At 43.3% G+C, this 24,244-nt stretch overlaps 7 protein-coding genes across 7 annotated transcripts; 5 read left to right on the forward strand and 2 right to left on the reverse strand.

Moving 5' to 3' along the window:
- Positions 1-1,325: 1,325 nt before the first annotated feature.
- Positions 1,326-3,389, forward strand: EAF02_010966 (uncharacterized protein; the record flags this gene model as incomplete). The annotated part of the gene is made up of 2 exons (XM_038907014.1): positions 1,326-1,685; positions 1,842-3,389. The coding sequence occupies 2 exons, from the start codon at positions 1,326-1,328 to the stop codon at positions 3,387-3,389; spliced, it is 1,908 nt and encodes a 635-aa protein (XP_038753304.1).
- Positions 3,390-4,273: 884 nt separating this feature from the next.
- Positions 4,274-5,459, forward strand: EAF02_010967 (uncharacterized protein; the record flags this gene model as incomplete). Its single annotated transcript, XM_038907015.1, has 3 exons — positions 4,274-4,593; positions 4,726-5,012; positions 5,122-5,459. The coding sequence occupies 3 exons, from the start codon at positions 4,274-4,276 to the stop codon at positions 5,457-5,459; spliced, it is 945 nt and encodes a 314-aa protein (XP_038753305.1).
- A 1,762-nt stretch (positions 5,460-7,221) lies between these two features.
- Positions 7,222-9,123, reverse strand: EAF02_010968 (uncharacterized protein; the record flags this gene model as incomplete). The annotated part of the gene is made up of 3 exons (XM_038907016.1): positions 7,222-7,414; positions 7,464-8,406; positions 8,610-9,123. The coding sequence occupies 3 exons, from the start codon at positions 9,121-9,123 to the stop codon at positions 7,222-7,224; spliced, it is 1,650 nt and encodes a 549-aa protein (XP_038753306.1).
- Positions 9,124-11,334: 2,211 nt separating this feature from the next.
- Positions 11,335-16,900, forward strand: EAF02_010969 (uncharacterized protein; the record flags this gene model as incomplete). The annotated part of the gene is made up of 2 exons (XM_038907017.1): positions 11,335-16,457; positions 16,510-16,900. The coding sequence occupies 2 exons, from the start codon at positions 11,335-11,337 to the stop codon at positions 16,898-16,900; spliced, it is 5,514 nt and encodes a 1,837-aa protein (XP_038753307.1).
- Positions 16,901-17,732: 832 nt separating this feature from the next.
- Positions 17,733-18,767, forward strand: EAF02_010970 (uncharacterized protein; the record flags this gene model as incomplete). Its single annotated transcript, XM_038907018.1, has 1 exon — positions 17,733-18,767. The coding sequence occupies one exon, from the start codon at positions 17,733-17,735 to the stop codon at positions 18,765-18,767; it is 1,035 nt and encodes a 344-aa protein (XP_038753308.1).
- Positions 18,768-19,212: 445 nt separating this feature from the next.
- EAF02_010971 (uncharacterized protein) lies at positions 19,213-20,741 on the reverse strand. Its single transcript, XM_038907019.1, has 5 exons — positions 20,471-20,741; positions 20,312-20,416; positions 19,866-20,257; positions 19,722-19,799; positions 19,213-19,661 (listed from the first exon to the last, which is right to left on the reverse strand). The coding sequence occupies exons 1-5, from the start codon at positions 20,624-20,626 to the stop codon at positions 19,253-19,255; spliced, it is 1,140 nt and encodes a 379-aa protein (XP_038753309.1). The 5' UTR covers positions 20,627-20,741; the 3' UTR covers positions 19,213-19,252.
- Positions 20,742-23,461: 2,720 nt separating this feature from the next.
- On the forward strand, positions 23,462-24,080 carry EAF02_010972 (uncharacterized protein; the record flags this gene model as incomplete). The annotated part of the gene is made up of 2 exons (XM_038907020.1): positions 23,462-23,746; positions 23,838-24,080. The coding sequence occupies 2 exons, from the start codon at positions 23,462-23,464 to the stop codon at positions 24,078-24,080; spliced, it is 528 nt and encodes a 175-aa protein (XP_038753310.1).
- Positions 24,081-24,244: the final 164 nt, after the last annotated feature.

Consider the following 24,244-nt stretch of genomic DNA (forward strand, 5'->3'; position numbering starts at 1 on the left):
CCTGCATTCAACACTGGGCGAATATGTTTTGACATATAAGTGGCTAAATTGTGGGAGATAAGCTTATATTGGCACTTGGTACACCCGAGGTAAAGTCACTAGGAGACTAGGTACACGAGTGCATAATGTTTTAATGGCCAAACTCGAAGTGTATTTTACGAAGTAATCTTGCAGCTATTAATCTACAGATGGCAGGGCACTGCGAATCCTTCTGATATAGTAACTAATTCGTAGACCCACCGAAGAAAATTTATGTGTATAAGCCCTGTAGGGTGCGGGAGGAATCCTGAGAGAACCCGACCAATACTACTCTGTTTAATTTATCCACAATCTTAAGTTTTTGGCATCGACCGGCCAGCGCCCCTGACTCCTAAGAAGGCTCAGTTGCTTATTTTTTGTGTTTAAAAAAATAGTCAAAGCATATCTATATTTTGGTTACCTCGACGGGAATTGGAAGAATGGAGGAACCGTCAACGGAAGAGGCGTCGTCGTCAAAGCATTTGGTGGTAGTTGATCTCCTCTGCAAGATTGAAAATTTAATCACACTGCATATGTATGTGCTTACTTGAAATACATCTTGAATATCTTGGGTACAGACATACCTATATCTTTTGACTCTTCTTCTATTCCATCCTTCCGGTCCCTCTTTCTTCCTCTCCTTCATTCTCTTTCCTTTCACCTCTTACTCAAGAGCACAGCCGAGAAATAAACGATCGAGACTAAGTAGGCGGAGCTCCATTCTATCTTAATGATCTTTACAACGATGAGAAAAGCATTTCCACAAAGAACGGACATATATCCACCTCCAGATTCTCAACGTTAAGGTGTTCACGGCTATCATACTAAATGGATATCTTTAGCCCCGCATATCCATGTTTGTTAGTCGCTCGCCGCTCTTTTCTCGCCCCTTCATTCAGATAAACACCACCGGCACGCAAATGCTGCTTCTCATCTGTGATTGCAACCTATTTGCATGTACTCTTCAATTCTCGGACATCAATTACCATCATCCGGTATCAAGTATCGATGTTTTCGCCGTGTCTTGCCACACCATAAGGCAGTTTATCTCCATTTGGTCTCTAGCTTTACCAAACTCGGAACGACTACTCCACACATATCGTGATAATCCACACGTTTATATTGTATGGTTTTTATGTCGAATCTGGTCTTCAATATGAAAAGGCAAGTTGATCCCGATGATTCGTAGGCTTTTTCTTTCACTTCATCGCTATTGTAGCCTTCATTAGTATACCTTCATTAGCATACCTTCATCATATCCATTGTTCTATCCTATCTGAGACTATCTCAGAGTGGTCAAAGTCAAGATGAAGTCTTCACTCTTTTACAACTTTGTTTCTTTCAATGCTGGTCTAGTTGCTGCTACAAATGCTCGCAGACAAGATAATAGCACTTCTTCAACAGCACTCTTTGATTTTGAGACTATCCAGTTGAAAACTTCAGATCTCGCACAACTCAATGCTTCCATGCAAGCGCTTTTCACATTTGGGAATGCTTCTTCGGTAGATGCATCAAGCATTGCTTCTTCTAGATCGGCGTGTAAAGTCTTTCCTGGAGATGCGGATTGGCCGGCGGATGATGTTTGGGATATCTTCAATGACCTACTTGGTGGTGCCTTGATTAAAACTATACCAATCGCATCAAGCTGTTATAATGATTGGGACTATGTGAGTCTACTTTTATACGCAAAATCTTCAAATAAGGTGGAATATCCCACGCGATTCCCCAAACAAATGTGTCTTCAATGTCCAAATTTACCTTAAAACATTACTTACTTGATCAAATTGGTTCTTCAAACGAAATGATACTAATCAATGACTTAGAACGCAGATAAATGTGCCTTTGTCACAGACAATTGGACTAACTCTACCATGCACGAGGAGAATCCCACATCCATGATGTCCCCAATATATCAAGGTCTAACCTGCATGCCTACCAGCGACCCAACAGCAACCTGCACACTTGGCGCTTATCCCGCTTACGCAGTCAATGCCACAAATGTCGCACAAATACAACTTGCCGTCAATTTTGCAAGAAATACTGGCATCAGATTCGTGGTTAAGAATACAGGACATGAGTTCTCTGGTAAATCCGGTGGAGCAGGTGCTTTGAGTGTTTGGACTCATTGGTTACAAGATATCAGATATGAGGGTGCTGAATACACCGATGCGGATTTCCCTTACACGGGACCCGCTTTCACATCTGGAAGTGGTGTTGTTGGTGTAGATATCATGAAAGCGGCTAGCGAGCAGGGAATGGTTGTTGTTGGCGGCGAAGCAAGGGATGTCGGGGTTCTAGGAGGTTACATTCAAGGTGGAGGACACGGCCCTATGACTTCAGTATATGGTCTTGCTGCAGATCAGGTCATCTCTGCTCGTATTATCACAGCCGATGGACGATTTGTTACTGCATCCTCGACTGAAAACACCGATCGTTTCTGGGCTTTACGTGGAGGTGGTCCCGCATCTTGGGGTGTGGCGACATCTCTCACAATCAAAGCTTACCCAACGACTCCCGTCACAGTTGTAACTTTCACATTCGCCTCTGGTGGCAATGTCACCGATGATGCTTTCTGGCTTGGTGTCCGTGCTTATTGGGAGAGTTTTATCACCTTTAATAATGCAGGAATCTACAGCTACTTCTTCGTTTTTCCTCCTGCAGCTTTTGGGGTGGATTATTTCATTATGTCTCCATTCTGGGCTCCAAATTACACCCAAGCCGAAACTGAAGCCTTGTTGGCACCTTGGTTCGAAAAACTCACTGCACTCGGCATAGACTTTACACCAGTATACAACACCTATGATACACTATACGAAGGATGGGATGCATCTTTCGCTCAAGAAACGGTTGGTTCCGATGACGCTATTGTTGGTTCCCGGCTCTTTCTACAAGAATATCTTGAGGATGAAGCAACATTCAACGCAACATTCGATGCTTGGTCAGGCTCATCGAGAAACAATGCTTCATTACTCGTAGGTTTCAATATCAATGCACCAAATTTCGCAGGGGTTGATAATGCCGTTTTGCCCGCTTGGAGAAAGACTACTCTTCACACTATGCAAGGTACTTCATGGACAGATCCTACCAATTTCACCACTATGGCTTCCGCTCGGGCCAAGCTTAGCGAACTCCAACTTGCGTGGAAAGCTGTTACCCCGGGCACGGGAGCATATCTTGGGGAGTGCGATATTGAGGAGGTAGACTGGCAACATAATTTCTATGGTGTGAATTACGATAGATTGTTGAGCATTAAGGATGCGACTGATCCATGGTCATTATTCTGGACAAAGACCGGAGTTGGAAGTGAAGTTGCTAGTGTGGTTAGCAACGATGCTATTCCAGATGAAAATGGAAGGTTGTGTTGGAATTAAATATACATATGTTAATAAACAATCGACGGAATTGAATCCAAAGGCGAGTGATTTTGTTCATGTGACGGCTGAAGGGTGACTTTTTTTAATGAATACTGCACATACTAGTGAAGTTTGATGGTTCTGATTCTGCGTTCTAATCTAAATCCTCCGAGGCCTCAAAGCTTAGTAGCTCTCAAGTCATGTTTGTTGGATGGAAGATGTGCATATGCAGATAGTCAAGTCGGAAGAAATAAACCACAGAGGGATTGTCTCACTCTTCTCTGTTCTCTGGTCTGCGACGAACCATTCTTTTTTACACAGATTGAAGTTGATCAAGGTAAAAAGTTGCCATGCTAGAGACCTGATTTGTTTCGTACAGATAGTCAAACTTCGCAGCATAAGTTATCGAAGGAAAACTCGATGCCTACCTCAATGAAGTCTCTAGTAGAAGGTTCTGGGCCTTGGAGTTATGTTCTTTGGCCATGAAGATCATGGAGGTATCTATTGAGTTCCAATTCGAGGATAAGATGGTCTGATTGTAGTAATATCCTTAGTCAATTTGGTGGAATAGACTACGCAACTCCCAAAGATACTCTAGAGTGAGTATTGTAGATGGCTGAAACATTCTCCCATTGTTGATTCAGTTAATTTCTAGCCTTGAAACATGTGCGGATTTTGCACGAATCTCGTTGATGAATCGATTCCATTCCATCCTCGAGACATAGTGTCTATTTGCTACCATAGATAAGTATAAGAAAGGATAGTTTCCAATGAAGCATCGTCGAGTCAACCCTTTCATTCATCCCAAGTACCTCGACAAAGCCTATACAAAGCGATTGGAAATTTCAACAACAGTATCCACCGAATCTCTTACCTCACCTCGGTCATTATCACGAGCAACAATGGCTTCAGCATCTAGTCTTAGCAAGGTCTTAAATACCATGTCCACCACAAAGAAAACACTACTTCGCAAGCTCGCCGCTTCGAAGGTCAATTTTTATCGCCATTCTTTGAAGCCTATTCTTCAAGCCGTTTACGCACTCTATCAAATTGGATACCTGAAACCAGGAATGCTTCTTGATCCGGTTCTCATCAATACTATTGCGGGATGGTGGAAAATGACAGGAGCAGAATTACGCGAAACGGTCCAGAAGGAAGAATTGATTCATGATAGTGATGGATTGACCAGAATAGATTGTATCAATCTGCTTCTGAAAGACGTGTAAGTCACAAGAGTTCCGATTAGGAGGATGGAGCATTCTCACCCCTTTTTGACAAGACTAATTCGATTTTAGCATTTGGATTGGAATGGCAAGGAAGGGGAAAATGACCTCGACGATCTTTCAATGCCCAGATCTATCTTGGAGATTTCTGCCGCCATCAAATTGAATTCTCAAGTCATCGATTTACTTCTGAGTTCGGTTTATGCGGATGCTATGTTACGAGGTGGCTATCCGATAAGTTTCCCTGGCTCTCCCCAATTGATAACTCTTGACGACTTTACGGAGGGATTTCCCGAAATCTTTGCAAATATGGGTCCCAAGCGGAAGATAGCAGAGACTTTTGAAAAAGCACCTGAGTGCTTGAAACTCGTAAAGCATCTCTCTGAAAACTACGGAGGATACTTGATCCCAGCGAATGGTAAGTTGATGATACCCGGATTCCCAGCGTCCGCCCATCAGTTTGTGGTTGTTCAAGCACCGAAGCACTCTTCTGGTACATCCCCAAAAACCCAATGATGAGAAAACAGGGCCGATGGTGCTTTTTCATGGCACGAGTCTTTCATACCTACCAAGTATTCTTTCGAGCGGCTTAGAAGCCAAGAGCGAAGAGCTTTATGGTAAGGTTTCCACCCTCTTCATGGCAGAGGAGCCTGCGAGTTCCTACTTTTACGTGGAGCGTCGAGTTATCGAGTCATTGTGGGAACCAGATCTTTACTCGGAATGCGGGGTACTGTTAGCTTGTGAGCTATCACGAACGAGGAAGCCAGATTGGGATTATGAAACACATCCTGACGGCGATGTCAAGATTGGCAGACCTCAACCAATTCATATCTTTGGCCCCGAGATACCAGGTTCATCAAAGTAAGATATGTATTCATCCTTCCAGATGATGTTTCTAGTGACTACCTATTGGCCCCTACACTTTCAACCTCGAAACCGTGATGTTGAAAGCTTTCAAGTCGAAAATCTTCCAAGGGATCTAAGGAGATAGGTTCGACAAACTTTAAAAGGATTACGTGCTGCACAGGCCGAAACGAAGAAAATCTAGACTTCGCGAACGTCTTCTTCATGGGTTGAGTTTGTTATACCTGCATAGATAAATGGTTTTCTGTTCCGTATTGTACACAGTTCCCCATTCAAATCATCTTCATTCGCATCATATCTGCCTCGTGATTCATACAACGTAGATTTTACAATACAATGACTAGAAATTCATCAATGAACAGCCTTAGGCATAGTGTCAAAAAGTCCAGGATGTAGTCCAACAATCAAACTATTTGGAATCTCCAACCCCCTTTAAATGTTAGTTAGAGTAGCTGTAAAGATTAGAAAAGTTTTCAAGACTAGAATTGAATTAGAGATCAAAATAATTTCAGAAATTAGAATGCATTCAAGGATTGAATTAGATTCAAAGATTGAATAATTTAATTATATACATTTAAACAGACCCATCCACCAAGCACCACGAAACCTCCTAGTGTTTAGCTCCGCCACCCTCGTCGCCACCGCTGCCCACGCCAGCTTTATCAACCCATCACAGAAGTACGTTTAGGATGATCTGGTAGTCACAAACAGCCCTTTAACTCACGGTGATCATGTACGAGAGGCTTTGACAAACCACGACGCCAAAGACTTGCATACATGACAAGCTACCAACATGGAGAACCATGTTTGGCTTGCTCGCAAAAGACTTTGCCATTAAATCGGTATCAATCATGAAGTGCTATTCCACTCGGGACTTGAAGTACCACAGCATCTGAGTGAGGGAGAGAATGGCTTTGTGCTAGTCGAGCGGAAAAGGAGTTTGTTTTATCGGGGATGGGGGTGGGGGCGAGGGCGGGGACATAATTATGAAATGCAAATTTCCTATCTTTGTGTTCAGATGATCAGGATGGAATTAATGCGATTAATCACACCAACCGCTCAATAGTTGAAATAGCGAAGCACATAGTACTGTATCTACTGTACCAAGCACCGTGAAGCCTTTAACGTCTACCATCGCCACCACCACCACCAGCACCTCCTCCTCCTTCTCCTCCTTCTTGCTACTAGCTTTTTCTTTCGCTCCACGAGAGCAAGACATCACTCCTCATGATCATCAAAAATCTGTATAAGGATACACTTGTTAGTTCTCCAAGACTTCGATCCAGTTCTGTATAAGTATTTCATATATGCATGAAGGGTTTGAATTGCATCATCTACTCCATTGCCGAGTTTGAGATCAGCAATGTGCTGCGATGGTGGATAGATGCGTCGTAAATTCGTCCAATCGGATGGGTGTTCCTATCGTAAATTCTCTCATAAGCACCTGAAGTTCCTTGTAGAACTGGAGGCAAAAATTCAAAACACAAGATAGAAGAGTCAAAATACCATCATCTAATGTAGGTTGATTTCGACGGCAAGTTTCTTTCCAGAACAAGTTTGATGTTGTAATTTGTCACTTCGTGTCAACCTCACTTCAAATGCAGAACAACATGTATTTGTAATGTATTTTATTCTTTCTCCACCCAAAGACTAATGATGTAGTCCTATTTTAAACGCCAGGTAATAAACTCCATAAATCCGAATTTCCCTCCAGATGACTAGGTTTAATGTTCATGCTCTTCATAAAACGTTATCTAAGCACATCATGCGTAAAGCTTCTTCTCGTAACTCTCCATGTTGACACCACCCTCAAGTTGAGCACTGGCAGTTCTCAATTCGAAACGGGTAGTACCGTTCTCAACAGCCTCGTGAAGAGCTTGAAGACTCATTTGTCCACAGTCTTGGAGCGAGTGCTTCAAACCTGCAGCGAGGTATGGAACAAACTTGGTGACGGAACTATAAACTATTAGCATTGGAAAAATAAAATGGTTAATGGACATCATACCCTCTGTGTGCGACTGCACCAGATACACCCTGCGCAACGAGAACACTGTCACCCTCAGAGAAGTATCTGGCGGTTCCAGCGTTGCTCTTTTGGCTGTCCTTGGCACCAGCGCCAGCCTTCTTATCTTGCATAGCATCGATGGAACCCATACCACGGTATGCCTTGACAAGCTTACCCTCGCGACTGACGAAAGAAGTACCTGGAGATTCAGTAGTACCGGCCAAGAGACCACCCATCATGATGGTAGTAGCACCAAGAGCAAGACCCTTGACAATGTGACCAACATTTTGGATACCACCATCAGCCATACATGGAACACCGAAACGAGCAGCAAATGAAGCAACGTTATAGACAGCAGCAGCTTGTGGTCTGCCAACAGCCATAACCTCTTGAGTGATACAAGCACTTCCACTACCCATTCCGATTCTCAAACCATCAACGCCAGCGGCAATCAATGACGCAGCTTGCTCACGAGTAACGACGTTACCTCCGATGACATCAAGATCAGGGTATTTTTCCTTGATATACTTAACCATCTCGATTTGGTACATGCTGTTACCTTGACTGCTGTCAAGGATAACAATGTCCAATTGAGCATCGACCAACTTTTGAAGACGAATTTTATCTTCGGGTCTGGTACCGATAGCAGCAGCGCAGATCAATTGCTTGGAATCTGGAAGTTTGGAAGCCAATGGGTAATGGATGTTCTTGTTCAAATCAGATCGGGAGATCATAGAAACGAGGTTTCCGTCCTTGTCAACAATTGGAAGCTTTCCCTTCTTGGATTTGGCGAGGATGGCATTGGCCTCAACCAATTCAGTACCATATGAAGCAGTGACCAAATCTGTAACCATAACACTTGACACGGAGGCGCTGTCATCTTCGAATTGAATATCTCTGTTGGTAACGATACCGACAAGCTTGGAGCCTAACTTTCCGGTTTCTGTTTTTGCAGATGTGTTAGCGGCTGCAAGAAAGGATCATTTCATGAGATAGTAAAGATGAAACACCAAATTCATAAAAAGGTAATTGTCTCCCCACGACCTTGCGGTCAATACGGATGAACGAAAGTTATTTGAATTATGTTTTAATAATCATGTAAAGGTGCAGAGGTAGGGGTAAGAGAATGAGAAAGGCAGTACGAACCTGTGACTGGGTAACCTCCGAAACCCCACTTCTCCTTCAAATCTTTGACTTCACCAACAGTTGCCTGTGGGCTAAGTACGACTGGGTCGAGGATGAAACCGTTTTCGTATCTCTTAACCTTTTGAACCATCTCGGCTTGCTCATCGGCGGAGCAGTTGTGGTGAATAACACCGAGACCACCTTGTAAAGCCATGTGAATGGCCATGTCGTGCTCAGTGACAGTGTCCATAGGGGAAGAAACGAAAGGGGTCTTGAGGGTGATGCGCTTGGTAACTGGGGAATCGAGAACGACCTCGGAAGCAGCAAATCCAATGTAACCTGGAAGAACCAAGAAATCATTGTAGGTCAAACCTCCGTGCTTCTTGGAATCGATCAGATCATTGATACTGAGACCATCGCGAGATTCATACTCCTTGAGGATTTCGAGAGCCTTTGTGGCATCCAAAACTTGCTTAGCTGGAGCCAAGAAGTCTGAAGCAGACGGCTTGGAATCTCCGTTTGCTTGAGGAGACATGTTGTAGAGATGTGTGTGCAGGTGTGCGGGGAAGAAGTGAGAGGGGGATGAATTCCAATCAAGAATTCAAAGAAATGAGAAAAAATGGAAAAGATGACAAAGAGATAGTCGACCTTTGAAGTACGAAGAATAGAAATTGAGGTTATTGATGAAATCAAATCTCTTGAATGAAAATGTACAGTCGACGGGTTGAAGTTTCCTTCTCCCAAGAGAAAAAAGAGAAAGGGAAAAAAGAGAAGAAAAAAAAATATTATGAATGTGAAATATGCGGGGCGAAAATTACAGATGGTTCGAGGGACTAAACCCAGAATGGCTAAGTGGTTTGCCGATAAGGGATAGTCACGTGAAGATATGAAGAGTTCAATGCATGCCCAGATGAGGATGGATTGGGATTGAGCAATGAGAGGTGAGCAATGAGATGGATTCAAATAATAAATGACATGAATGACATAAATGATCCGACCAGATCGAGCTGCTGAGGAAGTCCACGAACCTTGAATCGATAAATGACGCTCCGCTTGGCCACTGCCGTGGAGGCTTTTCGCTCCGCTCCTGTATTAAAAAAGGTAAATATTGTACATACTAGGTATATGTTTTATATATCTTATATATCTATTGTACATACCTAGTATATTATTGTAATCTTACATACGGTAAGTACCTAGTAGATACGTAGTAAGTATTTTGATTTATATCAATTTGTATGTGGTGATCAAATCCCTTTTCCAATTCTTCATACATACAGAGTACAACCTTGGAAACCTTAGGTAGTATTCATCACCTGAAAAAGGTAGTATTGATCATCCCATCTACCCAGGCACGTGCTACTCGATACTATAATTGTAAGACAAGAGCGTGGAAAAAGGTAAGACCGATCCGACACCAAAGTATAATAAAAGATCTCCAGAAAAGTCGAAAATGAGATGGAATGGACGAATTCTACTGGGTACAAGGATTTATGCTCCGCGCTTCGGATGTTCATTGGTTCAGACGCTCTCTGTGTTGTCAACCTCGCCAACCTATTTTGCTGGAGCAACGGAGCCGAACGGTGCAAAAGCAAGAATTCAATGTAAACAAAAATGAACCCTGCCCTGCGTTGGATCCAGAAGAAGCAATTTTGGGTATGTACTCGGGTAGTAAAAAAAACCCTATTTCAACAGTGAGGTATGAATTGACTGAATGCTCGGTGCCTGATGATGTGAACAATATTAGTAAGCATCATTTGTACCTTGATCAAGTGTTCCACTTCCACTTACGGATCAACAGATGGAAATTCACGTCTTTTTTTCCCCAGCCCCTCACTTCACTCAACTTCACTCAACTTCACTCGGTGCACTCTTCATTCAAACTTCACTCCTCACTCTTCGCTCTTGACTCTTCTGGATCCATCGAAACATCGAAACCACCTGCATCCCTCCTTCCTCATTTAATTATCTCCGAATACAAGTCGTCCAGTTAGACATTTATATCACGCATCCCACCATCATCCTATCACATCGATCATACCTTGCATCCATCATCCCTTCCACTTCTTTTATCAGTTCGATAACGATACCACATATACCCAACTACCACGCAGTCGTCACTCCACACATCCACATCCACATCCACATCCACATCCACATACACATACACATACACATAAACATAAACAACAATAACAATACTATACCCTACTGAAATATCACATCCATTCCTTTGCTACCACTTCTTCCAGCTTGTCTGTCTGTTGAATAATCTTAATATTGGATGCTGATGGCTGGAGAGAAAAAAATCCCTTCCACATTGCTCAACCTTCAATTCTTCTTTTAATAGCTATAGGGATTAACTTGGACTACGATATACCATTTGGGGATTTGGAATATCCATACGTATTCATACTTCGTACGCGGAAGAGAAGTCGACATCAATTGGTCTTTCATTGCCATCCATCGCGCCGGACGCCATTGTTCGAGAAGGGTGTAAACAATAAACATTGGAGGGGAAGAGGAACTCCACCATCACTGCACCACCTTTAACAACCACGATTATCTCTCCTACCTGTACACCTAAAAGAAACTACGCGCAGCCTACGCGGCAAATCGGATACCGCATGCGACATACCCTTCAAGATATTTAGTGAATGATCGGCACCTCGGAGAACATCTTGCGCTTACCTTTCCTTTGCCGTTTGGTGCGCCATAAATCAAGACTTCTCGTCCCATTGCCGTAATGTCGTACCGTCATTTGTTACGCCAAACACAAACCGACTCTGTCACAACGGGCAATCCAAATACGACCAAGAGGGCACCTTCGAACGCATCAACCGCATCAAGTGGCTATTCCAATTCATCTAGCATTTATGAATCAAGTGGCACAAGCATACTGTCGTCAACGACGTCGAGTGAGTACGGAAGTCGTCGGAGAGGTTTAAGTGAAGCCGCCGGAATGTACAGTTCTTCAGAAAATCGCAACGGGAAAGGGAGCATTGAATCGAGTCCAGATAGTGCGTACAAGAATGCCAGAAAATCTTTGCGACCACTCCCTCAACCTCCAGGTCAAAGTCCACCAGAAAGAGACAAAGCCCCAGCCCAACACAACCGCGGAAAGAGTATCGATGTGATCAGAAGTAATTTTCAACCACATTCTCGAACACAAAGTGTGGACGTCCAGAGGGGGTCCATCAAACACCACAATCGCGGAAAGAGTATAGATGTATCCAAATTAACATTATTTGAGTCCCCTGCCCAATCGCCTATAAGCCCCGCAACCAGTCCGACTCGCAGTCCGACGCGCCGCCCGCCTATGGTTCGACCCAATTCCATGTTGTTGAGTCGTTCAGATTCAATTAGTGTTGGAGCAGGAGCTCTCTCAAAGCTTGGCCCACTGCATATCCATTCACCTCTCACTAGGCCTGAGCTACAAAGCTTCGAACGATCCTCGACAAGTCAACTTCGAACCCTCTCAAAGTTTGCGCAATCCGCAACTCCTGACGATTTTACCATTACATCACCGGAACAAGAGGTAGCAGGATTACAGGGACGACGTAGACTGCAGCGCAGCGCGATTTCAAAGGACAAAAATGGCACCTTGAATAAATCTATCGGTGGCTATGGTTGGGAAGGCAGAAATTGGATGGACAAACAGCGACAATTTTTACAGGCTTATGAGTATCTGTGTCATATTGGAGAAGCCAAGGAATGGATTGAAGATATATTAAAGCGAGAAATCCCTCCAACTGTGCAACTCGAACAAACTCTGAGAGACGGGGTCACGTTAGCAGAGGTGGTGGAGGCTATTAACCCGGAGCAACGCATACGAATATTCAGGAATCCTAAACTACAAGCTCGACATTGGGACAATATCGCTCAGTTTTTCCGTTTTCTGGATGAGGTACAACTCCCCGAGCTTTTTCGATTCGAACTTATCGATTTATACGAGAAGAAGAACATTCCCAAAGTCATTTATTGTATACACGCTTTGAGTTGGCTATTATTCAGAAAGGGAATTGTGGACTTTCGAATTGGTAATCTTGTTGGACAACTGGAATTTGAAGATCATGAATTGGAAGAAATGCAGAAAGGATTGGATAAAGCTGGAGTTAGTATGCCGAGTTTTGGTAATATGGGAGCGGATTTTGGTGTATCGGAACCAGAGCCTGAACCTGAACCAGTCGAAACCGAGGAGGAGCGAATCGATCGAGAGCTCGGTGAGAACGAAGCTATAATCGTGGAGTTACAGGCACAAATACGGGGAGCTTGTATGCGAATGCACCTAGGAAGAACAATGCAAGGGCTTTGGGATACCGAAGACTGGCTTGTTGAACTTCAATCGATGATCCGTGGGGACTTTACGCGACAAATCGTAGAATATCGTTTAAATATGAAGCGGTTTGCAGTGAACCTACAAAGTCATGCACGTGGATTTTTAGTACGAAAGAACCAATCGAGTCTAGAGAAATTCTGGCAGAGCCGTGAAGGGGATGTACAGAAGATTCAAAGCTTATTCAGGGCCAAAAAGGTTGGACAACAAGTCCGAGAAGAGGTATGCATGATGCGATCAGCTTTGCAGCAGTCCGAATTTGTTGTCAAAGATTTTCAGTCAAGCATTCGTGGATTTCTTGCTCGAAAAGTTTTGGTGGCTCAGGAGAAGGAGGCCAAATCTATTAATGTGTCAACCCCAGTACTGAATTTGCAAGCTGCGGTCAGGGGTATGCTTGTGAGAAAGAAAATGATGGAGCAAGAAGAAGACATGTCAACCCTTACCGTGTCAACCCCAGTATTAGATCTGCAATCTGCAGTGAGGGGCATGATTGTGCGACAGGAGATTTTGGCACAACAAGCAGAGCTGAACTCTCTCACTGTATCGACATCAGTTTCAGATTTGCAATCTGCAGTGAGGGGCATGATTGTGCGACAGGAGATTTTGGCACAACAAGCAGAGCTGAACTCTCTCACTGTATCAGCCTCAGTTTCAGATCTGCAAGCAGCAATGAGGGGAATGCTTGTGAGAAAGACGATGGTAGCTCAAGAAAAAGAAACATCATCCAAAGCTGTTTCAACTCCAGTGTTGAATTTGCAGGCTGCAATGAGAGGAATGATTCTCAGAAAACACATTGCAGATGACCAAGAAGATCTTTATCGCGAAGAACCTTCAATTACAGCCATTCAAGGGTTTGCGAGGGCCTTGCTAACAAGAAACCAGATCTCTCAGCAGCAGGAAGCATTGCATGCATGTACACCTATCTGGGAAAAGCTTCAAGCAATTACCAGGGCGGGTGCTCTTAGACTTGAAGTATTTGATACACAACAAGCTTTGAAGAGTCATTCTGAAAGCATATCGAATCTTCAAGCCTTTCTTCGTGCTGGAGCAGTTCGCCGTGATGTCACAGAGACTTTGTCAGGTTTAGAAGAAGACGAATCGTCAACAGTAGAGCTTCAGAGCTTAATTCGTGCTATGCTTGTTCGACGCTCAATCGAGGATGATTACGACATTCTTGTCACAGAGTACTCGACAATCACGGACCTGCAATCTATGATAAGAGCTGGTATGGTCAGACAGAAGACGGAAATGATCTTGGATGATCTTCAGGCGAATGAAGAAGAAATCATACAACTCCAGGCCTTGACACGTGCTGTACTACTTCGTAACGATATCGAAGGGGTATTGGGAGAATTAGAATCCGAAGAAGATTTCATTGTTGCAATCCAATCGGCAGCTAAAGCTTCTTTAGTCCGAGCCGCATATGTAGAGAAGCAGCGTTTCTTCAAAGAGAATATGGAAAAGGTTGTGAAGATCCAAAGTTTCGTTCGTGGGCGTTTACAGGGTGAGGCTTACAAGAGCTTGACAACTGGAAAGAACCCCCCTGTCAATACCGTCAAGAACTTCGTTCATCTTCTCAATGACAGTGATTTCGATTTCAATGAGGAAATTGAGTTCGAGCGTATGCGAAAGACTGTCGTACAGCAAGTTCGTCAAAACGAATTGGCAGAGCAATATATCGATCAATTGGACATCAAAATTGCCCTTTTGGTGAAGAATAAGATTACACTGGATGAAGTCGTCAAGCATCAGCGAAATTTTGGCGGAAACTCGGGAAACATTCTCGTAAATAGCTCCATGGCTTCAGGGAATCAATTTGATCTGAAAGCTCTCAACAAGAATTCGAGGAAGAAGCTTGATTTGTATCAACAACTCTTTTTCAACTTACAAACTCAATCTCAGTACCTTGCCCGGTTGTTCCAAATAATTCGAGAACAGGGTACTGCCGAAAAAGACTGCAAACGCATCGAAACCTTGATGATGGGTTTGTTTGGATATGCGCAGAAGCGTCGTGAGGAGTACTACTTGCTCAAATTAATTGCTCGTTCTGCTAGAGTAGAAATCGAGCACTTCGCCTCGACGCAAGACCTACTCCGCGGTAATTTCTTTTGGACAAAACTCCTCGCTAATTACACCCGTTCTCCTCGTGATCGAAAATTCCTTCGTGATCTGTTAGGCCCTCTCATCACGGAAAATATTATCGAGGATCCCGCACTCGACCTTGAGAGTGATCCAATGCAAATTTATCGCTCAGCTATCAACAACGAAGAGCTTCGAACAGGTAGACCAAGTCAAAGAGCTTTGGAGATTCCTCGAGATCAAGCAATCAAGGATCCAGAAACTCGAGACATGTTTATTGATCACTTAAGAGATTTGAGAGAGATTTCAGATCTTTTCATGCTTGCTTTAGAAAGTCTTTTGCATAGAATGCCTTATGGTGTTCGCTTTATTTGCCAGCAAATCTTTGAGGGGCTTTGCCAACAATTTCCACGAGAACCACAACTAAATCTTCTACAAGTTGTTGGTAATTGGTTCTTCAAGTTCTACTTATTCCCAGCTTTGACCACTCCTGAGTCTATGGGTGTAGTGGAAAGGCAGCTCACCCCACTGCAAAAGCGCAACTTAGGCGAAGTTGCCAAAGTCCTTGGCCAGATCTCATCTGGACGGTTGTTTGGTGGCGAGAATATGTTCTTGCAGCCGTTGAACGCCTACGTCACTGACGCCATTACCAGAATTACTGAAATCTTTTCCAATATTATCTCGGTGCCGGATGCGGAAAGTACCTTCGATATTGATGAGTTTAATGATCTGTATGCTCGTACGAAACCTACACTTTATATCAAGATGGCCGATATTTTCGCAATTCATAACCTCATTTGCGATGATCTGCCACAAATCTGTCCAAACCGCGATGATGTTCTTAGAGAAATTATTCAAGAACTCGGCAGTGCCAAGAACAATGAGTCCGAGATGTTAGGTGGCTCCTCTGGCGAAATTCAAATGACTTTGAGTCCTAAACTTCACGATATGGACGATCCGGAAGCTGAAGTGAAAGCACTTTTTATGGAGACCAAGAGATGTATTCTGTATATCATTCGAGTCCAATCCGGTCCAAACCTGATGGAAATTTTGGTGAGACCGATAACACCAGAGGATGACCAGAAGTGGCATGATTTACTACGAGAGGAATTTTCGGCGGACAGCAAGACTCGTGGAGCATACTCTGATGTCAATACTTTAACAGACATAAAATCCATGTCATACTGGGAACTGAAGAGGACTGCTCTAGAAAACATCATGAGACTTGAGCAACTTGGAAGAATCTCAAGACAAAACTTCTACCAGGACATCCTCAATGCTATCGCTGTTGACATTCGTACCAAAAGCAGACGTCGTGTTCAGAGACAAAGAGAGTTAGAAGGTGTTAAGATGACATTGGGGAATTTGGGCGAGAAGGCGGATTGGCTTGAGTCGCAGAGGAAGAGTTACGATAATTATATCGAACAAGCCATGATGACTTTGCAGAAGAAAGGGTATGAGATTCGCTCTATGCTGCTGATACGATGCTAATAATTGATTAAACAGGAAAAAACGTTTCCTTATGCCTTTCTCCAAACAATACAACCACGAAAAGGAACTCGAGCGTACAGGTCGTACATACAAATTCGGCTCTTTCAAATATTCGGCTCGAACATTATCGGATAAAGGTGTATTGGTCGCCTGGAAAGGATACCCCGAACGTGAATGGGATAAGATCAATCTTACAATTTCATGTGATCAAGTTGGTGTATTCTCCATTGAGGGTAGCAAAGGCAGCATTGTCATTACTGGTGCAATGGCTCAAGTTCCTATGGACTCACTTCTGGCTGCACAATTCGCAAACCACCAGTATATGGATATGTTTGAGGGTGCGATGAGGTTAAATGTTAATCTATTCTTACATTTGTTGTACAGAAAGTTTTATAGGACTGAGTAATGTGGATGGTCAAATACGGAGATGGCCAGGTTTGCAGAGGAAGAAGTCATTTGGACATCGAGAATGGGGAAGGGATGGCAAAGGTGCATCTTATTCTAATGGGAAAATATCTCTGATTTTAGGCGCAAGTTATATCTTATGGCATGGAATCGGCGTCGCATGAAGTGATAAGCTGGGAGACTTGGAAAGTCCCGAGGTCGGCCTGGATTGGAATTATCGGTCATGGTATTGTGTATGTACATATTCATTTTCTTCTTGAAGACTGGGACGAAGCATGCAGCGAGAAGCGGGATGCGGAATGCGGAAAGCAGGAAAATGACTGCTATGAATATTGATTGTTAGTGATATCACGAGATCATATAAATATGAATATTATCCTATTATACTTGTGTTTTGAACATCAAGTATCACTTGGTTGTCTTTTTTTTCCAACTCAAGCTAACCAACATGGAAGTGATGACAATATGAAAAGCGCTTCTCAAATAGGAACGGTCAGGTAAATATTACCAAATCGCAACTTCTTGAATGGTACAAGACAAGCATGCTCTTTTTCAAAAGGAAAGAGCTGCCTTTGGAGGTTCACTTACAGCCATCGACAAGAATGACATCTTGAGATAAATTCATCTTCTCATCGGGCAATCTGTGAAATCTCCTCTTCTTGGACAATCAAATTCTCTCTGCACGGCGCTAAGTTGGCCTCGAGAAACGACTGAATGTACCACCTTCTCCTGACAAATCAGCGTCTTGTTTTTGAATCTTCAAAGAACGAAGTCAATTATATCTCCACCAAATCACGACTTTGAGCGACACACGACGGCAGGGCTTTTATTCAATGAGACTCAAGCTACCACTCTTGCCTTCTCTATTGCTTAATATCTACCAAGTCAACTCTATGCGACCTCGAAATGATCTCACAACAATCGCACCTTCAGTCCTTCAACAGAACTCCGGGTGTGCCTTAGTTAGCTCCACACTCTTCAAATGCGAATCGATCAGTCCCGGCTTTACCTCTCTTGTCCCATCAGCACAAGCACAATGTCTGTGTTATGATTCTTCCAAATGGATTCCGACAATTTTTGACAAAGCGGTGCAGACGTGTGCCGATTTTGCAAGTACAGCCGTGCCAAGCGCATACCCGGCATTTGTTAACTTGGAGGGATTTTGCGGTAATATTGGAAATATAATGACGACAATGGGGCCTGCTACCATCTCTCCCATTACGACTTTTGAATCATCAATTACGACTCCAAAAATCCATAGTGTGATACCAGCTTGCAATACTGCTTTATCTCTGATACAATCTTGTGTTGGCCTGCTTCCAGGGTTTATGGCTTTGGGTCCTTCTCAGCAGGCTTCATGCCTGTGTTACGCGAGTGTCACATCCTGGATCCCAAAGTCCTTTGACAATGCTATGGAGACTTGTTCACAATTTGCGCAAAGTGAAAGTGGGATTGCAGGGCTAGTCTCGACAGTTGATATGTTCAATGGTATTTGTGGAAGTATGGGAGATGTCTGGACAATGGAGGGGCACGTTTCATCTATGGTCACCTCGCACCCTATAACGTCTGATGTGGGCTTGGCTCCCTCGACTTCCATAAACTCCCCATCACCAGCCAGTATACCTGGATCTACTAGTTCGGTAATATCAACCATTGCTATTCGTTCCTCGACCCAGACCACGCGTTCAATTGTGAAAACAATCTCGGTCACAACATTAAGTAAATCAATGATCAGTACAACTTCAATGCCTGGACCTGAAGGAATTGACACTAATCAAGACGGAAATCAAGAACTGAAAGATGTCAGTGATCCGATGGTTATCTTGATTAGTTTTGCATGTGCAGCGTTGGTGCTTTTTTTATGCTAGTTCCTGCCTTGAGCAGGAAAGTAGCCATTGTATTGAGGCAAATGAGATCGGCGAGAACACCAAGAGGGATGATATAGATCATCGAACGATAGGAGGTATCTGGGCTGTAAAGCTCTGGGAACGGTGTTGAAAGTTGGGACGGGCACATGGTAGGAGCCAAAGAGTAACTATTGGCGCATTTCGGATATGGCATTTACTCGATGAGATGTGATTTTAGTATCAATTTATAACTGAGGGAGTGGATCGAGAAGTTTAAATGCTAACCCGGTCTGTTCTGTCATGATATGGGCGTACCTCGTTCATGTGTCCGACCATGAGGCTTCAAATCTGTTTGACACTTCATACATCTTGAAGCATTCAACTAGGTTGGTCGATGTACCTCGGGTTAGCTCAAAGATACAATTCAAATAAAAATCACGAAACTCAAGTCGCACGAAGTGAAATTTATCATGTGAAAAAGTGGTATCATACACGTCCATTAGTCTCTACTTTATTTGGCAAGCCGGCACCGCGGCTTGGACCCCATTCCCACTTTCTAACCTCCTGTGTGACTTTTGACTTCCATGAGACCTCGGACTAAGCCACACGTCACTCTTGACATCCATGGTTTGACTTATACTCGGATGTAGAGGTGGTGATTCTCGTCCGTTGCTCGATATTACTGTCGTCGTGAATCCGACAATGGCGAGATCGGGCCTGAGACTTAGTTCCGTGTCGTACATTTTTGTTCGCCTTCGGTGCATTCCATCCATCATGCGCGTGTGAAGGCCTCCAGATGATCCGATCGATTTCTCCGACCAGTCAAGGAATGAGCGGATAAGAGGCTTGAGTGTCGCTAAGCAACAGGCTATGAGCCCGACAGCTGCTTCGACAATTGAGAGGATAACAACATCACTGATATGGGGTTAATAGGTGGAATTGTAAACGGAAAATAATGTGTGAGGGGAAACATACGCTATTGAATAGAGATAATCGCTGGTATGCAAGAGATCGTTAATGTATGCGATTCTTGTGAGGGTGCACACGCTAGCACTGGTAGTCTGTCAGTATCTGTCGAAGCAACCTCTATCGATTTGGCAAATGAACAACGTCGCTTACATGGAGCCCAATGCTAAAGTCATTGCGACCGCTGCTTTTGTTCTTGTTGTGATTTGAAGATCCGCCACAATAAACGCCGGAATTATCCCCAGAGTAAGATCTGTCAAGACGTTCACGACTCCATGGCCATATGCCATAGCTGCTATCGTAGAGCCCTCTAAACAATGCCCATCGGTTGCTCCTTCAAATCGCCTCCAGTAGAATGAGATCGGTCTACATTGAAGTAACAAGAAAATGAAAAAAACTGTGGTGTACAAGAGGAAGATTGTCATGGAGATATAGATGGTGTATATATGAACTGGCTTCACGGCGATGCGGACGAGATAAAGAGCGATGGATGTCTTGATAACAGCTATAGTAGGAGGGTATATGATTTCCGAATAACACCACCACTAAAGAAAGATGTCAGAAAATGTAAAGCCGTGACTTGGTAACGAGAAGCATACTTTTAATCCGCGCAAGTAATGCTCCATGGTCATGCTATCGATGTGTTGTCCAAACCCCGAATTAATTCCCAACATGGTAAAAACAACTCCAACGCACAAAAGAAACTATGTGATGTCAGCATATAGGTACCCTTCCAAACCCTGCGTGATAGATATTACCAAAGAGCAAACTGCAATGGCATCATCAGCACCAAATGCCTTCAGCAACCTAGTTCGAACATAGCATCGTAAAGCAACCGCCACACACGCAACCCCAGAGAACAGCAATGTAATGATTAGAATTTCATCTTGTTTGTCTGAAGCTTCTGTCACCATCTCGGCAGCTTAAGAAGTGCAAAGAAAGGTGAAGATTGACCAGCCTAGTGATTCACTGGGAAAAAATTACAAAATCAAGACGATCGTCAAGAATGGGAGAAGATTTCTTGCTTTTTCATTTGTTTATACTTTTGCGCACTACCGGCAATGATAATGTGCTCCCCGAAGCTCTGTTTCTTGACATCTTGCGGGTATTCTTCGATATTGTATGGGGATAGAGCACAGATGGTCATTCCTTAATGATAACGTTGGTCCCTGTTTTGATATAAAAGGAAGTGATGGATCCGCTATTTTCATCAGTCACAATCATTCTACGCATATTGACCCCGAATTCTAGAATAATGCTTCTTCTTGTTGACTCCCTTCGTTCCATACCCAACGCTCAGGATTGGAAAAGAAAGAAATTTGAATATACCAAGTACCTTAATGTGGCTGAATAAGGTCGATATGTGGGTCTCTGTATATTTCTAGGCCAACCCACTCAATTTGACCCGCTCTCAAGCCGCTGAGCGTTGAGGTATCCACATGGACGTCCACATGGAAGTACCTATACTCCGTATACTCCGTACTTGGTAGACGTAGCACTGGTCTCAGAGTGAGACGACAAGATTGATTGACCTTGGATTTTCGAAATCCATAGAACTCCACGGGAAAAAGTGGTTTGAGCAAGATCGGATCGGAGCAGTAACGTTAGATTAAATGCCGATTAAGATTGGACAGTCATCTAACTCTCTTGATGCTGCACCGCCTGTTCATAAGCAGCCTATAGATCCTGAAGTTTATCTGAACATTTAAACCATACCGCCTTATAATTTGCGCAGGGTAAAACAACACGAACTTACGAAGTGATAAATATCGGAATAATACCGGCGAGTATGCTATCGAAGAACAAGAAATATTATCCTGAACCCTGTGTTACCCCTGTGTTCAAATAATTAATGATACCTTGGCTAACTTTGCCATGGAAAAGGAGGAAATGAAGGTCGAGATACAATTCTTCCAAAGATGTCGAAGAAACAATGGAAGAGTCAATGGGCATCTTTGATTTTTCAAGTAATACAAGATGTCGAGATCGAGACTACTCATGACAGCCTTCATATTTTATCAGATTGATTCAATCCGGCAATTCATTCGCGACAAACCAGTAGGATAGATGGGAAACGGGATGCGAAAGAGCCGCGTAATATTCAATGAAATTTTTGATGAATGAAATGAATCGACTTGTGAAGTTGTGAAGTGTTCGCATTGACATGGATAGCATAGATCTAAGAGTGATCCCTCCTGAGAACCACAACCTGTCAGAACATATCGTTTTAACGGCGCGTCGAGGGAATCGGGATCAATCTTCTCCAAGATGCCAAGATGCTTGAACGATGATGAGCATCAAATTTCCCCAGTATGGATAATCAATACTAGGGAGAGTTTCTGCCTTTGTTAGTCCTCCAATGTTCCTGGCGAACCAGAGTAGAATCAGTAGATAAATCAATACATATAAACTTTCCCAATACAAGTTTCTTGATTTAATCAAAAAGATCTCTCACAACTGCCGGAGAACTGGAAGAAGAGGTTTGTAGTACTTTATATATATTTTGGCCGTCATTACGCAGAATAACATGAAAGTATGCCTCAGAAGAATCAAGAAATGATAGCTTTTGTTGACTATGTACAGCCGTGCGAGGACTGCCTGTTCAACTACCTCATATATGAGGTCGCAAACTCCCTTACAAGTACTCCGTAGAAATGAATTCTAGGTCTACTTGAGATGAATTACAATTGATGAGAAATCTAAAGGGCACCCGAATGGTTTTTGTGCTGATGTCGTTTATTCATACCGCCAAAGCATCCGAAAAAAGGGACCAACTAACTAGACAAGGACGTAGCTTCCGTTGTAACCGAAGAAGATCACCTTTGGGCACGTGAGGAGCCACTCCATCTTTATGTCCTTTTGGTGGCATGACTATCATTCTTTTGACATATGTTTCAGTTTTCGGGGTGCGCGATCGGAACGAGCCGCTCAAAGAAGTAAGAACGAGACTCATTTCTCAGGGTGGAGAAAAGATCGTATGACATTGATGAATCAAAGTTAAGTTGCGGCAAGCATCCAGAGTAGGGATATTTGAACTCCAATGATAGCTACCGACATCCATCATTTAGAATATGAGAATAGACAGTGACGTACGCTAAGCCAATTGAAAGATGCGATAAACAAGTAGAAGCATTAAGGCAAGTAGGTGATATATAAACAAACGAGCAGCTGCCAAAAAAGGCAAATATGAGTACGAGGGAATCCCGGGGCCCCTTTGAATGTTTCTTGATTGTGAGCTAAGAATACTGAGAGACAACAAACTCAACACAGGTAGCCGTCGAGACTCGATAGTACCTAGCAGTGCAGGTGTTGTCGACTTGCTGGAAACTTTCAGGGGAAGAAACATTTAGAGAGACAGAATATCCATGGATGCCATATAATACCTACCTACAGATACACATGTGGCTGAAGGATTACCTAATCCGAGGATATGGATCACCAGTGGATGTCTCAATGTGGCGCAATTCTATGATAAGAACTCCAGCTATCAAGATTTTCCAATGGTTTCCAACATCTTCAATCCAAAGAGTTGAAGGAGGATCGTTTGTTGTTTCATCCTTATTGCAAAACAGAGTTCGCGTTGTGAAGGGCTGTTTCTAGGAACCAGATCGTTAGAGAGTGGTTAGCAATAGATAGCAAGCTTTTAAGTAAAAGCTGCATCTCTGCTTGAATTTTCAAAACCACAGGGAAAAGCACCACAGGGTAGAGATTCATAGTCGTCTTGATGACAAACCACTATCAACATAGCCATGTCATTTTTTAACCCTTTTGTCGGTACTTCTCGATCTGGCGATGCTTGGTTTCTGGCCGGCCCTACATCTTCCTTTCCGAATATTACAGCCTCCGGAGATACTGTCCTATCCGATCGCTTACCATGCAAAGGTTCTTTCGCACCTGGTTGCAAAGTCTTTCATGTACCTGTTACCAATAGTACTCAAGCAGTTGAAGTCGAGCTTGATGATGCCGTAGCAGCTGGACCCAAGGAGCAAGTTATAGTGTTTCAATACCAAGGCAAGTTTCATGCCGTTGATCATGTAAGTTTAGTTTACTTATTCCTGTTCCATGAAAAGACTGAGAGTATATTTCCAAGGGAAATTTGATGAATCACTACTGAATAATTGGTAGAGCTGTCCACATTCCTCTTTTCCACTTTCACGAGGCACACCGTTTGACATTGAGGATTTTGGCATACGATTGAGTGTAGGAATACAATGTCCAAAACATGACTGGTCTTTTGATTTGATTCATGGCAAAGGTGACCGAGGAAGTTATAAGTTGAAAGTCTGGGAAGTTCAACTACGACCGATTTCTGGGGCGGAGAATGAAGAGAGGGAGGTTTGGGTTAGAAGGAAGCAAAGGATAGGATGAGTGTCATTTGAGCCCGAATGCCAGGTTGAGATGGATATCAATCCGCCGAGGGAGAGGGGGAGAATTGACTTCTATGGACGATCAAACTGGGTTTGTTATGAGGTGCACGCTAGAATTTTAGCCATGCTGGTCATGGACGCAGAAATCTGTCAGTAGCAGGACGC

The sequence above is a fragment of the Botrytis sinoallii genome (genome assembly GCF_014898435.1).
Source record: "Botrytis sinoallii strain Bc 23 chromosome Unknown BSIN_028, whole genome shotgun sequence".
Classification (NCBI taxonomy): domain Eukaryota; kingdom Fungi; phylum Ascomycota; class Leotiomycetes; order Helotiales; family Sclerotiniaceae; genus Botrytis; species Botrytis sinoallii.

What these genes read in the sequence shown, in the direction of transcription:
- EAF02_010971 (XM_038907019.1), bottom strand. Translation starts at nt 20,626, where the DNA reads ATGGTGACAGAAGCTTCAGACAAACAAGATGAAATTCTAATCATTACA. An exon ending in ACTTTAGCATTGGGCTCCAT is followed by an intron (nt 19,800 to 19,865) that starts GTAAGCGACGTT and finishes ACAGACTACCAG; the next exon opens with TGCTAGCGTGTGCACCCTCA. An exon ending in GATTATCTCTATTCAATAGC is followed by an intron (nt 19,662 to 19,721) that starts GTATGTTTCCCC and finishes ACCCCATATCAG; the next exon opens with TGATGTTGTTATCCTCTCAA.